Source organism: Thunnus thynnus, chromosome 15, assembly GCF_963924715.1.
Source record: "Thunnus thynnus chromosome 15, fThuThy2.1, whole genome shotgun sequence".
NCBI lineage: Eukaryota > Metazoa > Chordata > Actinopteri > Scombriformes > Scombridae > Thunnus > Thunnus thynnus.
The window spans coordinates 1,560,981-1,586,470 of record NC_089531.1 but is presented as its reverse complement, the minus strand read 5'-3'; the positions used below and the strand labels follow the sequence as shown (position 1 = coordinate 1,586,470).

The following is a 25,490-nucleotide window of genomic DNA, read 5'->3' as shown; positions in this document are numbered from 1 at the left end:
ATAAACAGTATATATATCGTCAACATTTATCCTAATATGATATTACTGACAGCTGGAGTAAGATGATGAAGTTCACAATGTAATTTTAATGACCAAAAACAATAATGAAAAACATGAACATACGAAAGAATAACTTCTTTGACTGTGGCTGAATGCAAACTGGTTTATTCAACTGTTCCCTCAGAACATCCAGAAATTGAAAAAAAATGATTTCACAACCAATTTTTAAGTCAGAAAACTGTGTTTTCATTGGTCCTCTACCATTCATAAATGATCACATGTGGTTCTGTTTCATCACACAAATATACTCTAGACTGAACATGTCGACGTTCAGATAATAAAGAACAAAATACAATCATTTTCTCTTTAAAAAATAAAATTAACATTTCATTTAAATTTAAAAACAATGAACCTGGAATCTCAAAGTATTTTGTTTTTTTACAGCATGTTTAAGTGTGCAGTTAAAACACTGGGAAATCCATTCAGACTGTTTATGAAAGCTAAAATCTGAAATAACAAATACTTTTAATTAAATACTGTATTAACACTTCAGGCTGATTCCCCAGGGAATGAACTTACTTTCTTTTTTTATACACAGTTCCTCAGTTTTGGTGTACAAAAAATAATATTTGGACACAGGAACATTCATGCTAAGTACAACTATGCTGATATTCATTTTTCTTCATGTGCAGAGTCAAACCAACAGTGAATGATCCACTAACAAGTCACAAGTATTATGTGATATATCTTCGTCCTCTGTGCAGTGGAGCTCCGTTATTGTCCAAAAAACTATTAAAAACACATCAATGAGTCACATCGTTGCACTGGATGACATGTTCCTTCATCACAATGAACACACACTATAGTTTATTTTGCCTCAATCAATGAAATATACAATAAAACCAGAGTTATTCTATAAATAAAATCTTAGTATATAATATTTGGTGTCAAAGATGATATTTGTTCTCATTTTCATGACATATATTCAAAACATTCTGGTTTGTAAAACACAGTGGAAAACAAGGCAGAACCTAGAACCAAGACCTTAGAGGCTCTTACAGGTTTGTGTTAACGGGAAGCTCCAAGTTACAGGTCATTAATTTCCCGTAGTGGAGAAGAAAACAACTTTCTGAAATAGACAATCTTCACGCTGTGATTGGTCAGGTGTGCAGAGGTATGAAAGGCTGATGGGATTCATTACTTTGAATCCTGTCATGACCTGAAGTGTTGGACATGTTGAGAATATTTTCAGCTTTAATTTGAGGCTGTTTACATCAAAAGAATCATGTAGGATCTGTAGCACCTCTTAAGTATATGTGTCCACTTTGGGGACTGAAATATATTAAACAAATTAAAACAATGTAAAGCTCTGATATAATAATATATATGATATCAGTTGTCAGGTGGTTTGCAGTCAGAGACATGTGAAGTCAGAGTCCCTCAGTCATCAGTAGACTGCTGATACTCTGTCAGGTCTGAACTCATCACAGCTTCGCTTCCTTCTTCCTGCAGCTGACTTGTTTCAGCCGCAGTGTGTTGTGTCATGTGTCTCTTCATATTTGACACTTGTGTAAAGCTTTTCCCACAAACTGAACAGCTGAACGGTTTCTCTCGCGTTTCTCCCGTGTGCTGCGCCATGTGTCGCTTCAAGTTTCCTCCTTGTGTGAATCTTATACCACAAACTGGGCAGCTGAACGGTTTCTCTCCTGAATGAGTTCTTAGGTGTTTCTTCAGAGCTCCACTTGTAATAAAACCTTTACCACAAACAGAGCAACTGAACGGTTTCTCTCCTGTGTGAATTCTCATGTGAGCCTTCAGATTGTGCTTGTGATTAAATCTGTTACCGCACTCACGACAGCGAAATGGTTTCTCACCTGGTTCTACCTCTGAGTTGTCCTCAGCTTCATCGAGCTCTGACTGCTCAACACCGCACTTGTGTCTCCTGAACCCCGAGAGCCATGTGAATTTTTTGTCGCAAACGCTGCAACTGAACTGTTTCTCACCTGTGTGGACAGCCATGTGCTGTGTCATGTGTACCTTTTGTGTAAAACCTTTACCACAAAATGGGCAGCTAAATGGTCGCTCTCCTGTGTGAAGTCTTTCATGCGTCTTCAGATTCACCATGCGACCAAATCTTTTCCCGCACTGAGAGCAGCTGAATGGTTTCTCTCCCGTATGACTTGTCATGTGGCCCAGAAGTGACCTCTTGCAGCCGAATGTTTTACCGCAGTCAGAACAGCTAAAGGGTCTCTCTCCTGTATGAATTCTGACATGAGTCTGCAAATGTTCCTTGCGGCCAAATATTTTACCACATTCAGAGCAACTAAATGATTTTTTGCCAGTATTAATACCTGTATCAATTTCAGTGATTTTCACAGAACCTGACTGAGGTTCTCGGGTCTCATTCCAATCACCGTCACCAGCTTCAGTCTCAGGAAAGTCTGAAACCTTGATGTCATTTTGTGATTGTAAATGTCTATCTGGATGTGAGTTCCTGGCTGGTTCTGATCCTCCACAGTCCTTTTCTCCCACAAAGTATCTGTTCTCCTCAGATTGTCTTTGATGAAGCTGTGAGGACTGAGGTTTCTCTTCATCATCTTCACTCTTCACAGGCACATGAGTGAATGTGAACTTATCAGCCCCCTCCAGCCCTTGAAGCTGTTCTCCCTCCTGATTGGTCCAGACTTCATGAGGCTCTGAGAACTCACCACTACAGTTATGTCTTTTGAGCTGATAAAGCCAGGTGAATCGTTTGTCACAAACATTGCAACTGAATCGGTTCTCTTTTGTGTGGACTGACATGTGTTGTGTCAGATGCCCTCCATGTTTAAAACTCTTACCGCAAACTGTGCAACTGAAGGGTCTCTCTCCTGTGTGGATTCTCATGTGAATGTTCAGATTATCCTTGCGACCAAATCTTTTCCCACACTCAGAACAGCTGAAGGATTTCTCACCGGTCTCTGCATCTCTGTTTTCCTCAGTCTGGCTCTGATGAAGCTGTGACGACTCACAAACACACTGGTGGCTTTTGAGCTGAGTATACCAAGTGAATCTTTCATGACAAAAACGGCAGCTGAAGCGTTTCTCCCCTGTGTGTACTGACATGTGGTATGTCAGATTTACCTTTTGTGTAAAACTTTTACCACAAAATGAGCAACTAAACGGTTTCTCCCCTGTGTGAGTTCTCATGTGTATCTTCAGATGTGGGCTGCGGCCAAATATTTTCCCACACACAGGGCAGCTGTATGTTTTCTTTCCAGTATTACATCTCATATCACTAACAGGTACTTCAATAATTTTCAGAGAGTTTAAAACTGACTGAGGTTCACTGGTATCTGTCCAATCATCATCACTGACTTCGGTCTTGAACACAGAAGAGTCTGAAACCTCAGTATCTGGTTGTAAACGTCTATTTGGAGTTAAGTTCCAGACTGATTGTGACGGACTGGTCCAGAGTTCCTCCTGTTCCTCTTTAATGTGTGGGGGCTCTGGGTCCTCCTGGTCCAGACTGGAGCTCCAGTCCTGCTGCTCAGGGGAAACCTCTTCTTTACTCTCCAACAGCTGCTGGACGTCTGCAGAGAAGAGGAAACACACAGAAACAAGTCCGAGTGATTGATATGTTTTAGGGGTTTTTTTTTGCATTTGTTGCATTTTATACACAGAATATTTGCACATTCTCTCATTTAGTATTTCAGTTTAGTGATCATAGACTGCATGTAAAGATGGACGACATGACAGCTCCCCAAAAGTGAAGTCAAAATATCTCAATTGCCCCCTAGTGGCTGGTTGTAGTATAGGTCATAAATCCCACCGCCTACATGTAAGCAGATGGGACATGGACCAAACTAAAAACTTTAGTTTTTCTCGAAAGATGGTTTCTGTCATTTTAGGTTGTTCTTATCATGCTGATGTATGTTCAAGTGCTCATTTTTTCTGATAAGTTTGTTTTTAATTAGTTATTTGACGATACAAAGAGGGGGTGTGATGTCATGATTGACAGCTGTGATTGACAGCCGCCCTCAAATCTCCCTCAGAGTCAAGACAGGCAGAGCATTTTCTGCTGTTAGACGCTAACGTACATCTTCATTTGTGATTCACTACAAGCCATAACTGCTGGTCACCGGCTGGTTTCGGCCAGTTTACCTCCATCGCAGCTGCTGGGGTTCACTTGGCTCTCAGCGGCGGGGGGGCTGTCAGTCAAGTTGAGCGGGTGTGTCCCGCAGTCCACCATCCCACCCCTGACTCTACTGCATAGATTCTGGTTGCCAATGACGTCACACAGCCAAGATGGCAGCTACCGAAAACGCAATATTTTGGCTTCGTTTTTGCATAGTGGTAGGAAGTGGGGACACATCGTCCATATTTATATGGTTTTGGTGGTGGTGGTCTAACACATTGCTCCAGAATCTCCTAAAAGAGAACTAGAACCACCTGAAGCACCACTGGAACCACCTTCCTGAAAACCTCATTAATGATCACAAGCACCACGTAATGATCCACTAGAACCTACTAAAAGACCCCGAGAATCTCTGCAATTACCTCCAAGACCCCCTCACCAATTTGAAATTTTTTCCTTGGTCTCTTTGGTGGTGGAGGGAACTTCAACTTCTTACTGCTCTAAAAATTTAAAATGTTGTTCAAACCTGAATCATCATCATCATCATCATCATCAGGAGTGAATGTGAACTTGGTGATATCAGCCTCCTCCAGCTCTTGAAGGTTCTCTCCTTCCTGACTGGTCCAGAGTTCCTCTTGTTCCTCTTTAATGTGTGGGGGCTCTGGGTCCTCCTGGTCCGGACTGGAGCTCCACTCCTGCTGCTCAGGGGCAACTTCTGTCCTCACCAACAGCTGCTGGACGTCTGCAGGGAACACGAAACACATCAAACATCAGAAAACGACGACTGAACTTCCAACTAGAGCACTAGAGCCACCATTAAGATCTTCTCAGTTACTTAGGGCACCAATTTAAGGAACATAAGAACCCCCTTTAGAACCATTCGACCCAACAAGCTTGATCCATGAATCTTGATCCATGAAAAAAATACAACAACCCACCAAGTGTAAAGTTTCTCAATTCAAATGTAATTTTCTTTTCTTTTTTCTTTGTCATTTTATTCACATTTCTTTTCAAATTTAAAAATATTTTCCCTGAGTTATATAATTGTTTCAAGATCTTTTGTTTCTTAAACTGACTTTTGGTTTGCTTCTATTATGAGAACAAGATATAAGAAAGTTGTGTTGATCATCTCAGATTGACATTTCCCACATCCACACACGTCTGTGAATGCAGCATCTACAATATACTGTATATTCTATATATACATATCTGAGTTAGTTGGTTATTTATTGTGTCATGGACATACAAGTGCCCCACCCACATGCAGCTGCAGGGGTGAAACATTTGTCAAACACCGACAAGAACAAAACATCATACGTTACAAAGAAAGAACTTTGTCTTCAGCACCAAAATCAGCCGAACTAAAGGCTTCCTTCCTGAAACACTGCTCAAGTTTTTTAATATCTATATCATATATGTAAAGAGAGAGAGATGACTCTTGGAAATAATACTGTAACTGTGCTTTTTAGATATAAAATAGTTTTTGTTATTAGTTCATTGCCACTATTACTGAAGTATTTTTCTTGTCCTACTTTATTGTATTTATTTATTCTCATTTTTTACGTATTTAACTTTCTATTCCATGGAGCCGTGTGTTGTGTTCTCAATTTAACTATTTTGCCAGTCAGCCGGAAGTTTGAAGAAAGTGATGAAGATGTTTCCCCAAGTCAGTCAGGAAGCACTCCACAACCACTGATGTACTAAGAGAATATAATACATAATATACTGTATATATCTATACATATATGTTCTCTCTGGATGCTCTGTCTTTATCCCACAGACCAAAAATATGCAGGTTAAGTTAAAAATTGCCCACAGGTGTGAATGGTTGTCTGTCTCTACGTGACAGTCCTGTGATTGACCGGCGACCTGTCCAAGTTGTACCCCACCTCTTAACCAATGTCAGCTGAGATGGGCTGCAGCTTCCCCCAACAACCCTCTAGAGGATAAATGTTATAGAAAATGGAAAGATGGATGGATGGGTGGGTGGGTGGATGATACATCCATGTCCACAACCTTGAAGCTGAGTTTATATGCAATTGAAGCATCAAAGTTTTTACAGTGAATAAGTCTGTCATCCCAAAGAATTCGCTCCATATCATAAGGGATCACACAGTGTTGGGCTTAATATCTCTGAATCCAAGATCAAAATAAAACCTTATTAAATCCAAGCGATCCACAGTGAGGATGTACATCAGATGAGAGAATGGCATAAACTCAAATTAGTTATTTATTTTCTCCATGGCCCCTCCTGTGGTCCGTACTATCCTGAGTTTCTGTGTTTGTGGCATGAATGTGGCTAAAAATTAAAAATAACAATAAAACTGAACTTTAACTTCTAACTGGAAAAGAAATCAGCTGTTGCAGGTTTCAGTTTTAAACCAGATTAAGTAAATCACTTCATCTGAAACCTGCAAACAGAAGCTCTGGATTATTGAAGATCTGCTGCAAACCGATCCTGCTGCAGAGCGGCGCCAGGTTACCATGGTGACGTGCCTCGGTTACCATGGTGATGCACCAGGGTTAAAGGTGAACCTACTTCATGATAACAGAGAGCTTCAGTCCGGCTGCTAACTGCTAACGCGCCGTTAGCTTGACGATGCAGGCCGCAGGTCTGACGTGACAGTCAGCTGATTTCTGTCTGATATTTTTATTTTTTATTATTATTATTTACAGTTTTTGAAGCGTTTTTAAGTCTGTTTATGTCCCAACGGAGAACACGTGACTCGCTTCGTCATGATTAAAATGTCACAGCCGACGTGTTACAGCTTCAGCACACTGAATAAGATGAGAGAAAGTAAAAATGTGTTAAAAGTCCAGCAGCCAAAAATCAACTGACCGCGGCCAGCTAGCGTTAGCATTAGCAACATTAGCAGCGCAGAGTTTGCAGCAGTAAACAGGAAACAAACCTGCTCCTCTCAGCTTTATTTCAGGGTTTAATAACACATCCCGCAGTTTACGGTGTCGGTCCATCTCTGCTCTGTTTACTGAACTCAACTCGGACGGTTTTCTGCCGTTAGTTGATCCAGCTGAAGGTTTACTCCGCTAACGGCGATCACCGTCAAGCCGATAAAATGTCAACGGCTACTTCCGGGTACATGTTTCAACATAAAACTATACCTGATAAGTGTTTCTGAGTTAAAATGAAAGAATATCAGTGTGAAGGGAACGTTTTTTTCATTTTTATTCTCTCCATCCTTTATTAAACAAACCACATAGTACAAAACAACATACAACTTAGAGCCAGGAGACACCGACATGAATGACAGATCAATAATACACATCAGAAAAAAGGAGCAGCGAGAACAGTATCAATTAATAAATAGTTTTTAAAATGGGATTTTAAATACATATATATCAACACAGATCTTTCAGAAGCCTTGTAAATCTCTCTTCTCAATTGCAAAAACAGGCAGGAGGCTGTGAAGTGAATGTATTTTTCCCGTTTTTCTTTATTGTAAACATGTTCATATACAAAGGTACAAATAGACACATAGATAATAGAAAAAAAGAAGACAAAAACAAACAAAAGAGAGATTACATTTTAAAATGCCAGAGTTTATTTTACATATTACATTATTATTATTGTATTCACTTAATAACTTAAAGGTCTTAAGAGCTTTTTTGTTTTAAACAAACAAAGAAAAATGTTTTAGATAAAGTGGTGCTATATTGTTTAAATTCATTCATAAAGTACAGAATAGGTTGCTTGGTTTTTCTATAATAATAATAAATAGTTGTATGATAAGGGCTTGTTATTTTCAATCTTAACTTGAACAAAATATAGCATTATATCAAACAAATCTATTTCAACATCCATCTTGCGTTTCTTTTTTTAGAAAATTGGCTACATCAATCCAGTACAGTGAAAAAATAGATGGGAAATACTCTCTTCTTCTAGTCCACAAAAATCACACTTATAAACACGTACAATCTCTATTACATCATTCTACAGTTATTCAGTAAAAGTTGAGAAAGGTCTTTAGGAGGACTGATGCTGAGCTTCATCTCTGCAGACACTTGGACTAACTCCCCCTGTTAAAGGACGAGTTCACAGTTTTTCAAGTGTGTCTCAAACCAACAGTCAGGAGCCCAAATGAACATTAAAGCTGTTTTTCTTGCTGTAATCATTCCTCCTGTTCATACTGACCATTAGAAGATCCCTTCATAATGACCTTACAATGGAAGTGATGGAGGACAAAATCCACAGTCCTCCTTCTGTGCAAAAAAAAATGTATTTAAAAGTTTATCTGAAGCTAATATGAAGCTTCAGCGTCCAAATGAGTCAAATCAAGTAGATATCTTTCAACGTTACAGTCTTTTTAGTGCCAAAGTCCCTCTTTTTGTTACTATACTTCCACCTGCAGCTCAACAGGGAAACACTGTCCGAGGAAACACAAAGAGGGAATTTGATGCTAAAAAGACTGTAAATGTGTCAGATATCCACTTGATATGACTAACTCAGACTGATGAAGCTGAATAGACGTTTCACACAGACTTTTAAATGACTGTGTGGACACACTGTGGATTTTGGCCTCCATCACTTCCATTGAAAGCACATTTGAAAGATCTTTTAATATCCAGTATGAACAGGAGGAATGATTACAGCGAGGAAAACCTCTTTCACTGTTCATATGGACACCTGACTGCTGGTTTAAGATCACAGTGTGTTCTGCACAGGACACTTTGCAGACACACCTGAAAAAATGTGAACCTGTCCTTTAATACATCCACGGTGTAAAAAAAAAAAAAAAACAGCAGTGAAAGGCAACAACTATTTAGGGTTATCTTCTTTTTTTCCAAGACTGTTTTCTCCATTTATTGGAAGCACAGTTTCAAGATATTTTCACTCCATCTAAAGAAAAGTATAAACTAATTTCTGACAGCGGGGGGCAGCATGACGCTTCTCAGCCTGCAGTCTACTGAAATCCATCAGAAGCAGCAGCAGCAGAGATGTTTGCGGAATAAAATCCACTGGATGAGAGAAAAACAACAGAGCAAAGATGAACCGACACCGTAAACTGATGGATGTGTTTTCACAACCTGCACTGAAGCTGAGAGGAGCAGGTTTGTTTTCTTTCTTCTGCTGGAAACACGTTTACTGCTCTCCTCATGTTACTTAGCTAACGGTAGCTGTTAGCCGCAAAGGATTCAATTTGTACTTATAAATAAATACAATATCTTAGTAAATGCAGTTAGGCTCCAACACACACAGGTACTACCAGGTCAGGTAGCACACAAGTCCCAAGCAGTGCTGGAAAGTAACTAAGTACATTTACTCAAGTACTGTACTTAAGTACAATTTTGAGGTACTTGTACTTTACTTGAGTATTTCCATGTGATGCTACTTTCTACATTTCAGAGGGAAATATTGTACTTTCTACTCCACTACATTTATTTGACAGCTTTAGTTACTTTTCAGATGAAGATTTGACACAATGGATAATATAACAAGCTTTTAAAATACAACACATTGTTAAAGATGAAACCAGTGGTTTCCAACCTTTTTGGCTTTTGACGTCTTACAAAAAGCAGTGTGTAGTCGGAGTCACATTTCACATGTCTATGAGTTGTTAACAGCTCCACCAAATAGTGATTTTTCCCTCTAAACTTCTCACATGCTTTCATTTCAATAAATGTTCAAATGATCCAATATTTCAGCAAAAATCAAAGATTAGAGAAAAAGTCCAAAAACTGAAAACAGATTTGTGTATCAGAACTTTGTTTTTTCTTCTTTCCTCTCCCATTAATCATCTCACCACCCCTCAGATTTATCTGCTGACCCTTTGGAGGGGCCCGACCCCTAGGTTGGGAACCACTGGACTAAACTAGCTAACTGTATATAAAGTAGTGTAAACTAGCTCCACCTCCAGCAGCTACAACAGTAACATGCTGCTCTAACACTGATGCTTCACTATTAATAATCTAATGATGTCATATATAATAATATATCAGTCAGAGGGACCAAACCACTACTTTTACTGCAATACTTTAACTACATCAAGCTCATAATACTTATGTACTTTTACTGCAATACTTTAACTACATCAAGCTCATAATACTTATGTACTTTTACTGCAATACTTTAACTACATCAAGCTCATAATACTTATGTACTTTTACTGTGGTAGGATTTTTCATGCAGTACTTTTACTTGTGACGGAGTATTTTTACATTGATGTACTGGTACTTTTACTGAAGTAAAGGATCTGAGTACTTCGTCCACCACTGGTACCACATCTGAAATATACCATGCTGATGCACACTGAGTCTACAGGCTGGTTTTATTCAACCAACAATAATCAACAGACAAGAAGAAGTTGAAGTTTATGAAATGTTGGATTCAGCATAAGTGTTATTTTTAATATAATTAATGTCTAAAGACAGAGTTATGTTGGAACTTGGAACAGATGGTTATCATGTAATAATCAGTTGTTGTAAGTTAATTATTAATTATGTTGTAGGTTAATTATTAGTGATGAAACCTTGATGAAACTTTTAAGTTTGAAACTGAGTTCATTGCTGGAGGCTTCACGTGTTCACTAGAGACACCTGCTGGTCAAATTAATTTACAGCAGGAAACGTACCTGTTCACACCAGACACTGTACTACTATGCATTAATATCCCTTTAATTTACATATTTTATATGTAAATTTTAAAAAATTAAAAATGTGTTCCATTAATTATAAGGGGATAATTAGTAGAGAAATTGATGAATTGCGATATAATGGGGTTTTATTAATGGATTATCTGCGTGCTTTGAGGGTTTTAATTTGAAAAACACCTTAAATTGACGCAAAGACATCATGAACTCCTTAATTGGGACCTATTATGCTCATTTTTAGCTCTATATTTTTTATTTGTTAAAATAAAATTCTGACTTAAGTATAAGTCAGAATTATGAGATACTGTGGCATTATTCTGACTTATTCAATTCATAATTACAACAAAACAGCTGTGAAAATAACAAATAATTTTAGCAGGCTCAGGTTAGTATCAATAGCTGTCTGTCTGTGTTTCAGCTTCACCTTCAGATGTCCGAAAAGTGATTGTCGGTGAAGACGAGCAGGCGGAGTGCAGCTCTGATCTGGACCAGGAGGACCCAGACCCCCCACAGATTAAAGAGGAACAGGAGGAACTCTGGCTCAGTCAGGAGGGAGAGCAGCTTCAACGGATGGAGGAGGCCGATATCACAGACTTCATATTCACTCCTGTCCCTGTGAAGAGTGAAGATGATGAAGAGAAACCTCAGTCCTCACAGCTTCATCAAAGACAAACTGAGGAGATGAAAACAGAAGTTGATGGAGAGGACTGTGGAGGATCAGAACCAGCTAAGAATTCTCATCCAGAAAGACATTTACTTCAAGCTACTGATAATAAGACTTTGGACTCTCCTGACACTGAGGCTGAAGATGGTGATGATGATTGGATGGAGACCAGGCAACCTCAATCAGGTTTAGATTCTGTGAAAAATAACAAAGTCTCTGCAAATGATGTGAGACATAATACTGGTTGGAAATCATTCTGCTGCTCTGGGTGTGGGAAAAGATTTGGCTTCAAAGGAGGCCTGAAGAGACACATGCAAATACACACAGGAGAGAAACAGTTCAGTTGCCCAGTTTGTGGTAAAACATTTACATACAAGGCAAATATGACACAGCACATGGCCGTCCACACGGGGGAGAAACGATATAGTTGCAGTTTTTGTGACAAAAGATTTGCCTGGTCTATACAAGTCAAAACTCATCGTTGTGTTTGTGTGTCCTCACAGGTGAATGAAGGGAATTTGTTTAGCTGCTCTGAATGTGGTAAGATATTTCGCCACGACACGAACCTGAAGGCACACATGAGACTCCACACAGGAGAGAAACCATTCAGCTGCTCATTTTGTAACAAAAGATTCATTTGGCATCATCAGCTCCAAACTCATAAGTGTGTCAGTTTTCAGCCCTCACAGCTTCATCAAAGACAAACTGAACAGATGAAAACAGAAGGTGATGGAGAAGACTGTGGAGGATCAGAACCAGCCAGAAACTCACATCCAGATAAACATTTACAACCTCATACTGATGACAAGACTTCAGACTGTTCTGAACCTGAGATGGAAGACAATGATGATGATTACAAGAAGACCAGAGAACTTCACTCTGGCTTAAACTCTGAGAAAAACAAAGTCCCTGCAAGCGATATTAGATGTAATATTGCTGAGAAACCATTTAGCTGCTCACTGTGTGGTAAAAGATTTGATCACAGGGACTGTCTGAATGCACATGTGAGAATTCATGCAGAAGAGAAACCATTTCACTGCTCCTTTTGTGGTGAGAGATTCCCTCGAAAGGCAACCCTAATTAGTCACTTAAGTGTTCATACGGGAGATAAGCCTTTCAGCTGTTCAGTTTGTAAGAAATGTTTTAGTTATAGAGTAAATGTTTGGAGTCACATGAGGAACCACGCATGGAAAAAACGATTCAATTCCAAACTGACTAAAGTCAGAGATGATGATTGTCAAGCGGGCAGGGAATCTCCATCAGGTTTAATCTCTCCAGAACATAATGAAGTCCCTGTAAGTGATATTGGATGTAATACTGCTGAGAAACCATTTAGCTGCTCTGATTGTGGGAAAAGATTTGGCCGCAAAGCACTTCTAAAGTCACACCTGAGAATTCACACTGGAGAAAAACCGTTTAGTTGTTCCGTGTGCGGTAAAAGATTTGCACATAGGACTAATATGACACAACACATGGCGTACCACACAGGAGAGAAACGATACTGCTGTCGTGTTTGTGACCAAAGATTTATCTGGTATAGTCAGGTCAAAAACCATAAGTGTGTGGGTGGGTCCTCACATTATCAAAGACAAACCGAGGAGAACAGAGAGTCAGAGCTTCAAGGGCTGGAGGAGGTCGATATCATCAAGTTCACATTCTCTCCTGTCCCTGTGAAGAGTGAAGATGATGAAGAGAAATCTCAGTCCTCACAGCTTCATCAAAGCCAGACCGAACAGGTGAAAACAGAAGCTGATGGAGTGGATCCAAATAGACATTTACAACCAGATACTGATGTCAAGACTGAAGACTGTCCTGACTTTAAAGTGGAAATCAGTGACAATGACAAGAAAGAGACAGGCGGGGAACCTCAGTCAGGTTTAAACCGGCCTAAAAATGAAAAAGACCCTGCAAGTACAACGGTATGTAATAACAATGAGAAACAGTTTAGTTGCTCTGAGTGTGGGAAAAGATTTGGTTGCAATGGGAATCTGAGTAGACACATGAGAACTCATACAGGAGAGAAACCATTCATTTGTTCCGTATGTGGTAGAGGCTTCGCTGACAAGGCAACTCTGATGAAACACATGAGAACTCACACAGGAGAGAAACCATTCAGTTGTTTGGTTTGTGGTAAAAGATTTTCACATAGAGTAAGTCTAAAACCGCATATGTTACACCACGCGAGGAAGAAACAATTGGGTGATGAGACTTCTCAGCTGATCAGAGTGGAAACATTCAGCTGCCCCGAGTGTGGTAAAACGTTTGTTCGCAAAGACACTCTACAGGAACACATGAGAACTCACACGGGAGAGAAACCTTTCAGCTGCTCTGAATGCGGCAAAACATTTTGCCGTAAGACAAATCTGAGGGCACACATGAGGATCCACACGGGAGAGAAACGATTCAGCTGCAGGTCTTGTCACCAAAGATTCACGTGGCATCATCAGCTCAAAAGCCATCAGTGTGTTGGTAGTGGAGGTCCAGTCAGAAACAGATTACTGATGCCACGGCCACACAGTGATGAAGTAGTTCTGTTGGTATACTTGTAGGGCTGCTACCAAGCGGCAACCTCTGGGGCTGTAAAATGAAGCCAAAAACTGCAGTTCCTTGAACGGCCACTTGAGGCTCCAAAAGTGAGTCAATCCCCATAGACCCCCATGTTAAAATGTCCAACTTTACAGCAGAAATAAACATGTTTACAGCCTGGTACAAACAACGGTTTTGGTCTCTGTAGATAATTTCCTCTTTCATGACAACTGTACGGGGGGTGAATTTTTTTATAACTCACCCGTTTAAATTTTATTAAGCCGTAAAGTTATGCATAATGAAGGACATGGCTGCTTTGAGTGACAGGTCCGCCAGCCGCTAGGTGGCTTGTTTCAGCCATTCGGCCCGCCTCTTTGCCCATTTTTGATTGGCTGGGAGTTAGGCAGCGTCACGCACTGCCAAGATGGCGATGGCCGGAGCGGCTCACTTTGAGCTTCAAAACCGCTCTTCAGAAACCAACGAGTGACGTCACGGTGACTACGTCCATATTTTTATACAGTCTATGGCTGCTACTGAAATGTGTATCAAAAACTAGGAAATACTCAAAGCTGACGTCAGATTTATGGTCAGATGAATAATCTTTTGAGTTATTTTCTGTTTTAATATCACATTTTTTTGGATATTTATTGTATAAGTACCAGAATCACCAGGGGTCACTGTATACCTAAAACCGCCAACGGGTAAAATTTACCCATGTACCTGGCTACCGCATTTCTCACACAAATAAATGTACTATGTCACTGTATTTTTTTATTTAGTAGTTTATTTGTCAGGGACAATGCAAAAAACATAACAGGTTAAAGTAACATGAAACAGATGTATTGCATGTAGGATTTCTACCCAAGGCATTGTCTTCACAAAGGAATGCCTAAAGTCATGAAAGGAGTTTCTTTAATCATTGGCTCCATTTCAGTCCTGTTCTTTGATAATCTCAGTATCTTTAAGAACACTAATCAATTTGGTGCCGTGCCATTGGTCCGACGGCCCATTATTCCAGCCACCGCACTTAAGTGTGATTTAATATCGACATGTCATCGACAGTCAAGCACACAATTTCACCTAATCAATTATTCATTTCTGCATTTCAACAATGTGTGAATAAGAGAACATCACCAAGAAACTTTAAACCATCAAAGCTTTTTTTTTTATTTATAACATGATAATGCTAATATATATATTTATATTTCATTGTTCCATTCATGAAAACAGAGGCTACACTATCAGTGTTGTGATATTTATATTTGGTGGCAGCTGATATGAAATATACCTCGGAGTCTTGTGTATTACGGCACAATAAGAGAATTTGACTGAACAGAATTTTCAAATCCAAGCAGAGAGAGATGAGGCTGTTTATAGTGCACTTCTTTTCTGTGAAAGTAATGTACTGCTAATAAACATTGAACTTTATTGACTTATTTCCTGCCTTTTGAAATTATTTTTTCTTTCATCCTCAGTTACAGATATCATGATGTATCGTAGATTATTTCTGTGTGATAAGTTGTGTATCGCAGAATCGCCTTTGTTGTGATATATCGTTATCATGGGAAGGATATCATGATAGTATCGCATTCATCTGTGATTCTCACCCCTACTAGTTAGTAGAAGATAATGATAGACAAAGGGTGTGTTTAAACACTATTACTCTTCTCCTAATGCCATGAGACAGTGATCTGGTTCTGGTTTGTTTATCCAGGACTGACTGACCCACATAGTTCATGTTTTTCTTTTTTTTTACCTGTAACCTCAAAAAACACTATCATTGGCTAATGGTGTTGGAAGTAGTGCTGGGTTACTACTGTAGTAAGCTAGACAACACACAGTTTAATCCCTCTGTACGCTGTCAATGATGCTAACTGAAAACAAAGCCGGTTAAAGTGTAATTTAAGGATTTCATGATGTTTTTGTGCCAATTTAAGGTGTTTTTCAAAGCAAAACCCTTAAAGCATGCAGATAATCCATTAATAAAACCAAATTATATCAATTTATGAAATTCTCTGCTAATTATCCCTTTATAATCCCAATAAAATGCCTTAATTACACCATTGTCAATGGGAAAATTAATTTCATGGGTTTTTGAAATAAAATTACAGGTACACCTTAATAATTATGATTTCCTGTTTGGAGGCAATAATGCACTTAATGGACTACAATATATTAAGGAGTTTTAATATCGTATCTGCCTAAAAGGACGACTTCACAGATTTTCAAATTGGTCCCTATGGTTCTAATGTGGGCAGTCATCCAGCTGGAGATCTGCTTTGGACTGCAAACTGTTTTTCCTCATTTTGTAGTGGTGCCTTCAAGGACAGTCAACCATTTTTAATTTACATATAAAATATGTAAATTAAGGAGATGTTAATGCAAAATGATTTACAGTGTGTGGTGTGAACAGGTATTTCTGTTTCCTGCTGTAAATTAATCTCTCCAGCAGTCACCTCCATTTCAAACTGAGTTGAAACCAGAATTCATACAATTGGCTGAGTGCTGATCATGTGACTGCTGTTAAACGAGGTAGGTGTATTGGGAATCCTGCCAGCATGAACTGGAGCAATAGATTCATGACCATAAGTAATTTTCTGTGTGTTCCTGTTCTTATTTAGTTCTACATTTTTCCCCACAATGTTTCTACTGTTTCCACTTTCCTCACACAAACCTTCTAAAAACTTCAGAAACTGCTGGTTTGAGGGGGGGCTACCAACTCAGCCGGTAAGTTTACAGGAATTTGCAAAATTTTAAGTGAGTCTTAAAACAGTCAGGTACCTTTGACTTTTACTCTGAAGGCCAGTGGAGTATGCCGGAAGTTGTGTTTTTGTTTCCGGATCTTTGGCGAAACACAGGGGAGCGAGCATGTTAAAAAAAAATGTAAACAACAGAAAAGGCTTCAGAGTTTAGTTCTCTCTTCTTTGACTCTACTATATGTGGAAAATGTCCAGATTTCAGGAACTTAAAGATTTATTCAAACAGCGGCTGATAAATGCGGCTCGCGGTGATCTGTTTGGACATTTCGAGAGATCGATATCTGGAGTTGAAAAGGAGATCGATCACAAACGGAAACTGCTGGATATGGTTTTAAACCCCGACATAAAGCTGCAGAGAGCAGGTTTGTTTTCTTTCTGCTGCTTCTGGACTTTATTACTGCCTGTTATATATTGATTATTCTCTGCATGGGACTTTTTTGTTGGCGCTTCTTTTTTCCTTTTTCTTTTTGTTAAAGTTCAAACTCCAGTGGTGGTGGAAGTATTGAGATCCTTTATTTCAGTAAAAGTACCAAATACTCCATTACAAGTAAAAGTCTGCATGAAAAATCCTCCTACAGTAAAAGTACATAAGTATTATGAGCTTGATGTAGTTAAAATATTGCAGTAAAAGTACATAAGTATTATGAGCTTGATGTAGTTAAAGTATTGCAGTAAAAGTACATAAGTATTATGAGCTTGATGTAGTTAAAGTATTGCAGTAAAAGTACATAAGTATTATGAGCTTGATGTAGTTAAAGTATTGCAGTAAAAGTACATAAGTATTATGAGCTTGATGTAGTTAAAGTATTGCAGTAAAAGTACATAAGTATTATGAGCTTGATGTAGTTAAAGTATTGCAGTAAAAGTAGTGGTTTGGTCCCTCTGACTGATATATTATTATATATGACATCATTAGATTATTAATAGTGAAGCATCAGTGTTAGAGCAGCATGTTACTGTTGTAGCTGCTGGAGGTGGAGCTAGTTTACACTACTTTATATACAGTTAGCTAGTTTAGTCCAGTGGTTCCATATTTCCACTAAGTGTATAATATTTCCCTCTGAAATGTAGTGGAGTGGAAGTATACAGTAGCATCAAATAGAAACAGTAAAGTACATGTGCCTCAAAATTGTACTTAAGTACAGTACTTAAGTAAATATACTTAGTTAGCTTTCCACCACTGACAAACTCTCAAGACAACAAAAGATTTTATGATGTTGAGTCGTGTGAGGAGCAGGGCCAGATTAACCTCTATGGGGCGTCGGGGAAAAACCTTGTTGTTGGGGCCCCTATTGACCCCCAGTAAACAGGGTAGAACTCTAATCTTAATTAATACAAATTAATAATTAGTCTACAGCTGTCACTAAGGATTATTCTCATCATGTATTAATCTCTTGATTACTTTCTCAATTAAGCAATTACAGTGGAAACCACTTATAGTGATCACATCCGTCCAGGTCAAATTGATCACTATAAGCGGATGATTATTATAACCAATTTTTTTTTTCTTTTTCTTAATTTCTCATGCAGATTACCATCTAATAAAGATTTGTATATTTATTAGATGAATGTAAAGTAATGAAACACACATCGTCTCTATTTACTGAATTTTACTGACTGCTTCAAAATACAGAACAGCTGTTTCAAACGCCTGTTGTTTCACTGCTTCATCTCGTTGACTCGTTTTTGGCAGCTTGTCAAAAGCTTAGAGGAGACTACATTTTCCCTTCATGATTTCATTGTGCACGTACCTCCAGCCTCAGATCACCAGCTGGCAGCAGACGGGTTGTGCGTTGTGTGTTAAGGCTCTGGGGGCGGGGGCTGTAAGAGCACCGACTCATTTTAAAGAAACCGATAGAGAGAGAGAGAAGCAGTGGAAGAGCAAGCTAGAGAATGGACGAGGAGAGCGAGCAGTTGTAGCAAGAAAGCTGGTGAATGAGAGGAATAAAATGTTATTTTCTGATTGTTTCACAGCGGTTACAAATAAACACACCCATACCCTGCACCTCCACACAAACCTGCGTTCGCATTCACAATTTCTCAGAGCCAGTGGTTACAGTCCAAAACCAAAAGTTTTTTGTTAATTTGAAGATCTGGTTTTGTGTTTTACATCTACTTAGGAACTCCATGGTTTTTGTGACTACATTCATTATCCTTACCCTACACTGAGATTTACCATGGAGTATAGTCAAGAGAAAATTCACTCTTTGGATTTATTGATATCTGTTAATGAGAGTGGAGAACTTGATACCTCTATATTTCAAAAAGATACTGACAGAAACTTTATCTTACATGCTTAAAGTCCTAAGGAAATGCTGGCCAACATCAACAATGGGCAGTTTGTAATCGAGACAGTGATTTTGATGTCAAAGCAAGAGAAATGAAGGCAAGATTTATCCAAAGAGGTTACAAAGACCATGTTATTGATACAGCTATCAACAAGTCTAGTTTCCTAAATAAAGAATAATTCTATCAGTCTAGACCTGCCCCAAAAATTGAATTGAATTTAATTATATTGCTCATCTCATAGACCTAAAGACAACAGAGTTCCTTTTGTGTCTGAATACAATACTACAATAACTCTCTGTATCTCTGGAAGGTTTAATAACATAATCAAAAAAACATTGGGATCTACTAAAATGTGACTCTTCTTTGCAGCATATTTCCAACATTTTGTTATAAAAGGGGTAGAATATGTGGGACTCTACTGTGACAACTATGTATGGAGAACCTATGAAAAAACCTGTCCCTATAAGGAAGTATATGGAAATTATAAATGTGGTAGATTTACAGATTGCTCTAACACTTATGATATTAAGGAGTTTTGTCACCGTCACACAGGTAAAAAGTATAAAATTAGAGAGTTTATTAACTATATGTCTACACGTCATCTAATATGCCGACGTGTCCATGTGGCTTTATATATGTAGGCCAGACAAAGCTGAAGTTGAGAATAGCTGAACATAAAGCAGCTATAAGATATAAAAACATGGATTACGCTATTGTGAGGCACTACAAGGAAAGAAACCATGGTTCTGCTGCCTCCAATAAATTCGTTGGGATCGATAGTCACTCCTAACCATGGGGGTGGCAATATATATGGCATATATATCATGAATCAGTTATTGGAAAGGGAAGCATATTGGATATTTTTGTGACAGATCGATGGATGACAGTTGGAAAAACACCAGATCCAAAAACTGTTCTTTGATGATAAAAAATCAGGAGTCGGAGGTCCAAGCAGCAAAGTGTTCTTTAATGCTGACAAAAAAGGAGAGCAATCAGTGCATACAAGATGAACCAGGTTGCTCTGAAGTTTCTTGCCTTCAGGACGTAGTTTTTATACCCTTGGGTCTGCATAGGTCACACCTATTGTCCATCCTCTTTATCTTTGGCCAATTACACCATTGTATTTTATTTTAATTATTAAGTTATTCTGGCCACTTTACACCCTTATTTCTTGATCTTATTTCTTCTATTTTTAAAAAAGGTGAAGACTTTAATGCAGACCCAAGCAAAGTGACATGTAATACAAACACACTCAAATTTATCCAGTGTATGATTATAATTCTTTTACCGTTATCGTTATCTATATCGTGATTAAATGTGATTTATGAGATTACAGATACATCATCAATAAGACTTTAACACACTATTACTTATAATGTTTATGAATCACCCTGAATAGCTTAATGTTGTCTGTTAGCTCACCATGACTCTCAATGAAAATAGACCACAATATATACTCTCAACTCTTTGAAGTCACATGGGTTGAATAAGGCATTAGACTTGAGTCCATTTTTGTAACTTGTGCTTGTATCTACATTGTTTTTCTGTGCTTACAGGTGATCTCATATGTAAGGAAAAGTTGAGCTACTAAAACCCCTTGTGGCACCGCCCCTCCCTCCCCTCCCTTGTTTAGACAGGTATATTTCACATCTACTCTGTAATAATGGTGAAAAGTATTATGTATTTTGTATAGTACCTCTTTCTTCTAATATATATTTTTTCTACTATTTTTGATATGTATCTTATTACGAGGAAATTCATGTATTTTGTCCTCCATGATATTTATAGTATTTTATGGTAATGTATATATTCTAGATCTACTTTAGTATTAGAGATGAGATAGCCTAACTATGTATTTTGTAGTCTGACATTAATTGTATTTTGTTTTATTATGGAATGGGTCTTATATAATGTAATATTTAGATTTTCTTTGTAATTTTGTACGGTAGAATTATATTTGCTATTGCCTATCATTATAATTATTGACTTGAAGCAACATGTGAAATGCATAGTTTGCGCCTTTTGTTTTAATGTAATCCATCAATAAAATAGTGTTGATCCTAGTATCCTGGTGTATGTTGGAATATTGTTTTTTGGTTTACTGTTGTTTACTTTGTGCCAGCTGGCACCCAGGAGAGAAGCACTGCTGTGCACGTGGTACCTTCAGTTTTTAGTAAATTAATTATCTTTGGGTTGTCGACAAAACAAAACATTTTAGGTTGCATCTTTGGCTTTGGGAAACAATGATTGGCATTTTGAACCATTTTCTGACGTTTTAAAGACCAAACAACTTAATCAGTTAATCGATAAAATAATTAACAGATTAATCATCAGGTTGTTTTGTCAGAACAGAACAGTCCAAACCCCAAAGATATTCAGTTTACTATCATGTATGACAAAGAAAAGCATTAAATCATCACATTTGAGAAGCTAAAAGCAGCAAATATTTTGGTATTTTTGCTTAAAAAATGACTAAAACAATTATTCAGTTACAATTGTATGAAATACTTTGGCAAGGAGGCTCCATTATAGTACAAAAGAGTAAAGATATAAAGAAAGACATAAAATATAATAACAAAGCAATAGCAATAGAAAGCAATAATATATATATATAAAACAAGCCGTTGTTTGTAACTCTACAACTCTGTGCACCGTTCAAACAGTCAGATAACAAACAGCGTAGGAGTAGTCTAATAGTTAAACAGAATAAAGTACAGACACAAAGACTCTGTTGCCACATCTGAATGAGCTGCAAACATGTTATTATATTCACGACATGAAAGTGTGGACTAAACCAGCTGCACAGTATTTTAGAAATGTGTCTGCTGAAGATCAGCATGAGGCTAGCCTCGTCAGGTTGCCATAGTGACTTTTATGTAAAAGTGACGTGGGCGTTTATTCAGACATAAAACCAACATATAAAACATTTACATGGTGAGTTGCATGTTTGAAAGAAGGTGGAGATACAGAAGTTATATCTGTGATTTCAGTGTGAACATGACATTACTTTTCCCTAATGTGTTTGTATTTCAGTGTTCCCTGACGCTCTGCAGCTGTTGGAGAGTAAAGAGGAACAGGAGGAACTCTGGACCAGTCAGGGGGGAGAGCAGCTTCAAGGGCTGGAGGAGGCTGATATCACCGAGTTCACATGCACTCCTGTCCCTGTGAAGAGTGAAGATAATGAAGAGAAACCTCAGTCTTCACAGCTTCATCAAAGACAAACTGAACAGATGGAACCAGAAGCTGATGGAGAGGACTGTGGAGGATCAGAACCAGCCAGGAACTCACATCCACATAGACATTTACAACCAGATACTGGTGACAAGACTTCAGACTCTTCTGAACCTGAAGACAATGATAATGATGATGATGAGGGCTGTAAGGAAACCAGTGAACCTCAGACAGGTTTAAACTTGCTACATGATGAGGTCCCTGTAAGTGATGTGATATGTAACACCATGAAAAAACTATATACCTGTTGTGACTGCGGTAAAACATTTGTTCGCAAGAGGTCACTGCTGAGCCACATGGCATGTCATACAGGAGAGAAACCATTTAGCTGCTCACTTTGTGGGAAAGGATTTGCCCGCAAGGAGACTCTGATGGCACATAAGAAACGGCACGCAAGAGTGAAACAATTCAGTTGCTCAGTTTGCAGTCGAACATTTACACAGCCGGGATATCTGACACAACACATGGCCATCCACACAGAGGAGAAACTGTTCAGCTGCAGTGTTTGTGACAAAAGATTCACTTTGCATTCACAGCTGACAACCCACAAATGTCTTGGTGAGTCCTCACAGTTTCATCAAAGTTCTTCTCAAACTGAGAACAGAGAGGCAGAGCCTCCAGCCAGCAGCTCAACTAAACAGATGGAAACAGAAGCTGATGGAGAGGACTGTGGAGGATCAGAACCAGATAGACATTTACAACCTAATACTGAAGACAAGGCTTCAGACACTTTTCAGTTAAAAACTGAAGTCAGAGCTGATTGGAAAGAGGCCAGGGAACCTCAGTCTGGTTTGACCTTAAAAAATAACAAAGACTCTGTCAGTGATGGGATATCTAATTCTGACAACTCACTCTTTATTTGCTCAGTTTGTGGTAAAACATTTGGTTACAACACAAATTTGCACAAACACATGAGAATTCACACAGGAGAGAGACCATTTAACTGCTCAGTTTGTGATAAAAGTTTTTCTTGGAAGCAAGACTTAACTCGTCACATGAAATATCACTCTGAAGAAAAGTCTTACAGCTGTTCAGTCTGTAACAAACGTTTCAGAAACGGTACAAACCTTATTACGCACATGAGAATCCACACTGGAGAAAAACCCTTTAAATGCTTGGTTTGCAGTAAAACTTTTAGCCGTAAGTTTCTTATGCAGGAACACACAAAACTGCATACAGGGGAAAAATCCTTCAAGTGTGAATTTTGTAAGAAAAGTTTCATGCGGAGAACGGCGCTGGTCGTACATACACGGATCCACACAGGTGAAAAACCGTTTGAATGCTCCATTTGTGAGAAGAAATTCAGTCAGGCTTCGACTTTAAAGGCTCACACGAGGACCCACACGGGGGAGAAACCACACAGCTGCTCTGTCTGCGGTAAAAGTTTCATCCAGAGGTCTAACTTGGTGAAACACATGACCTGCCACTCTCAGGAGAAATATTTCAGCTGTAGCATCTGTGATAAAAGATTCACAAAGAGGTCACATCTTAAAAAGCACAGGTGTGATGACGAGAGCAGCGTCAGCAGCAACGAATGAAGCTGCTGCTTCGGAGGAACTGTTCAGCAGTGATGTAACACTGAAGCAACTGAGACACAAGCTCAGTATTCTGCTTACATGCTAAGCTGTCGACTGTTAGGAAAGGCTGGTGAGGTGGGGGGCTGTAGTTTGTGTTTTTTGGTGAGTGAGTAACTTCTGTCATGTTAATACCCATAAACCAGCTTTTTTATTTTTTAAATTATGAGTTTCTCTGAGTTCCTGCTTTCCATTATCTGCAGATTCTTTATTTATTTTAAAATGATTTTTTTTACTGTTTCCTGAAATCATCAGCAATTCTGTTATTTATTTACAGTAGGCCCCATTTGCACCTATAACATGTGATCTGTATCTGGATACTGAAATCCAGTCAATGGGTCTTTGCATTTACACCTGGTATTAAAATGCCATTTTCTCAGCCTGTGCCTACATTGTGATGGGATCTCAATACGCAAACTAGAATATTTGCCTTTCCTGAAGAAAACGTGTAATTGATGTGTACATTTATCAAAGTTCTGTAAATTGTCAAAACATATTGTAGCATTTGTTTTGAATTTTCCATCTTTAAGGGCTAAGAATTGGGTTATATTGGGTCAAGCATCGGCCTTGAGGTCAAACTCAAATTCTTAAGCGGAAGGAGACATTCTCTCCTGTCCTGGAGACTCAGAGTAACTGTCTGTGATGTTTGGGGAAGCAGAGGCCTTTGTGATAAAGGGTAAATCGGCGTTGCCGTGGTTACCGAGGTCCTAGGGGGCCCTTCCTAGAGAACACAGATAGGTGGCTGCATAGATTCCATTGGCATAATCAGACTGCCGTGCTGACGGTGACCTGAAGCTGCGTGCAACGTTACCTGAACTAACACGGGTGAAGTGCAGTGCCTTGTTTAGAAACTAATGAACTTAATTGAACTAATGTAATTATTCATATTGTTGGATGATCTGTTGGGATTTAAGACCAAAAGTCAGATCTTCATCTCTAGAACAGTAAGAGATTGCATCATGTGCAGACAACCTTGATGTTACTGTTTCTGTTCTCCGCTTGGCCAAGTGTTCAATAAATGTTCTCAGCATAAGACATCAAAGGCCTCTGGACACTTTCTTCACTGATGAGTTGACCACTGATCAGTGTTTCTCCACAACAGCATTGCTGGGTAGCTCAACGGAGCACATTTTTATTCCTTTGCCACAGCAACAGCTAACCTGAGGTTCAGGTGTACTCAGTAAAACAATAAAACAGTGCATCTAACCCACTGGGTCTCTGAACTTATATTTCGCATTAACTCTTCATTAACATGTCCCGGCACGTAATGTAGCAACTTACACACATTACCCATTTCCCCTCCAGGGAACTACTTCTCAGCCAATTACTCGTTACAGTGGACAACTCCCTCAATAAAACCAGTGCAAAACAATGTACATAAACAGAAACTTATATCTTATATTGTATATATTGCATTTTCACAGTAGATACAAGTGATATAGGTAGTATTTTCTGAAAAAAGTATTTTGATGATAGTTAGTATTTAAGGCAAAAATAATGTTTGTCTTTATTTGTTTGATAAATATTTAAGGTCAAAATTTTAAATGCCGGAATGAACATTACACAAATGACAAAAAGAAAAAAGAAAAAGTAGTAACATTTACAGCAAAATAATGAAAAACTTGAAGGTGCATTTTACTGTTTTTAAAAGGATGTTATCAAAGGACATAAACACACAAGGAAAAGTATTGGATATAAAATATTAGTAAAATATTGTATGAGTAA

General features: G+C 38.5%; 3 protein-coding genes across 5 annotated transcripts in view; 2 read left to right on the top strand and 1 right to left on the bottom strand.

The window, feature by feature from the left end:
• Window positions 1–149: 149 nt before the first annotated feature.
• The window catches only part of LOC137198890 (zinc finger protein 665-like), a 52,570-nt gene continuing 27,229 nt past the window's right edge, over window positions 150–25,490 (bottom strand). The window contains exons 1-3 of one of the 2 annotated variants that reach the window (XM_067612894.1): window positions 7,027–7,218; window positions 4,644–4,859; window positions 150–3,572 (exon numbers count right to left, since the gene is read on the bottom strand). In XM_067612894.1, the coding sequence (XP_067468995.1) occupies window positions 1,441–3,572; window positions 4,644–4,859; window positions 7,027–7,090 (2,412 nt within the window). In that variant the 5' untranslated portion in view covers window positions 7,091–7,218 and the 3' untranslated portion in view covers window positions 150–1,440. Of the gene's footprint in view, window positions 3,573–4,643; window positions 4,860–7,026; window positions 7,219–25,490 lie in introns of those variants that run through there. The other variant, XM_067612895.1, reaches the window with a different exon arrangement.
• On the top strand, window positions 8,852–14,202 carry LOC137198885 (zinc finger protein 420-like). Its single transcript, XM_067612890.1, has 2 exons — window positions 8,852–9,184; window positions 11,141–14,202. The coding sequence occupies exons 1-2, from the start codon at window positions 9,121–9,123 to the stop codon at window positions 13,933–13,935; spliced, it is 2,859 nt and encodes a 952-aa protein (XP_067468991.1). The 5' UTR covers window positions 8,852–9,120; the 3' UTR covers window positions 13,936–14,202.
• Window positions 16,766–24,800, top strand: LOC137198895 (zinc finger protein 84-like). Of its 2 annotated transcripts, XM_067612904.1 has the most exons (3): window positions 16,766–17,033; window positions 20,517–20,597; window positions 21,994–24,800. In XM_067612904.1, the coding sequence occupies exon 3, from the start codon at window positions 22,191–22,193 to the stop codon at window positions 23,727–23,729; it is 1,539 nt and encodes a 512-aa protein (XP_067469005.1). In that variant the 5' UTR covers window positions 16,766–17,033; window positions 20,517–20,597; window positions 21,994–22,190; the 3' UTR covers window positions 23,730–24,800. The 2 variants fall into 2 exon arrangements, with proteins under 2 accessions (XP_067469005.1, XP_067469004.1); XM_067612903.1 differs by lacking the exon at window positions 20,517–20,597.

What these genes read in the sequence shown, in the direction of transcription:
- LOC137198895 (XM_067612903.1), top strand. Translation starts at nt 16,850, where the DNA reads ATGTGGAAAATGTCCAGATTTCAGGAACTTAAAGATTTATTCAAACAG. An exon ending in CATAAAGCTGCAGAGAGCAG is followed by an intron (nt 17,034 to 21,993) that starts GTTTGTTTTCTT and finishes TTTGTATTTCAG; the next exon opens with TGTTCCCTGACGCTCTGCAG.
- LOC137198885 (XM_067612890.1), top strand. Translation starts at nt 9,121, where the DNA reads ATGAACCGACACCGTAAACTGATGGATGTGTTTTCACAACCTGCACTG. An exon ending in ACTGAAGCTGAGAGGAGCAG is followed by an intron (nt 9,185 to 11,140) that starts GTTTGTTTTCTT and finishes TCTGTGTTTCAG; the next exon opens with CTTCACCTTCAGATGTCCGA.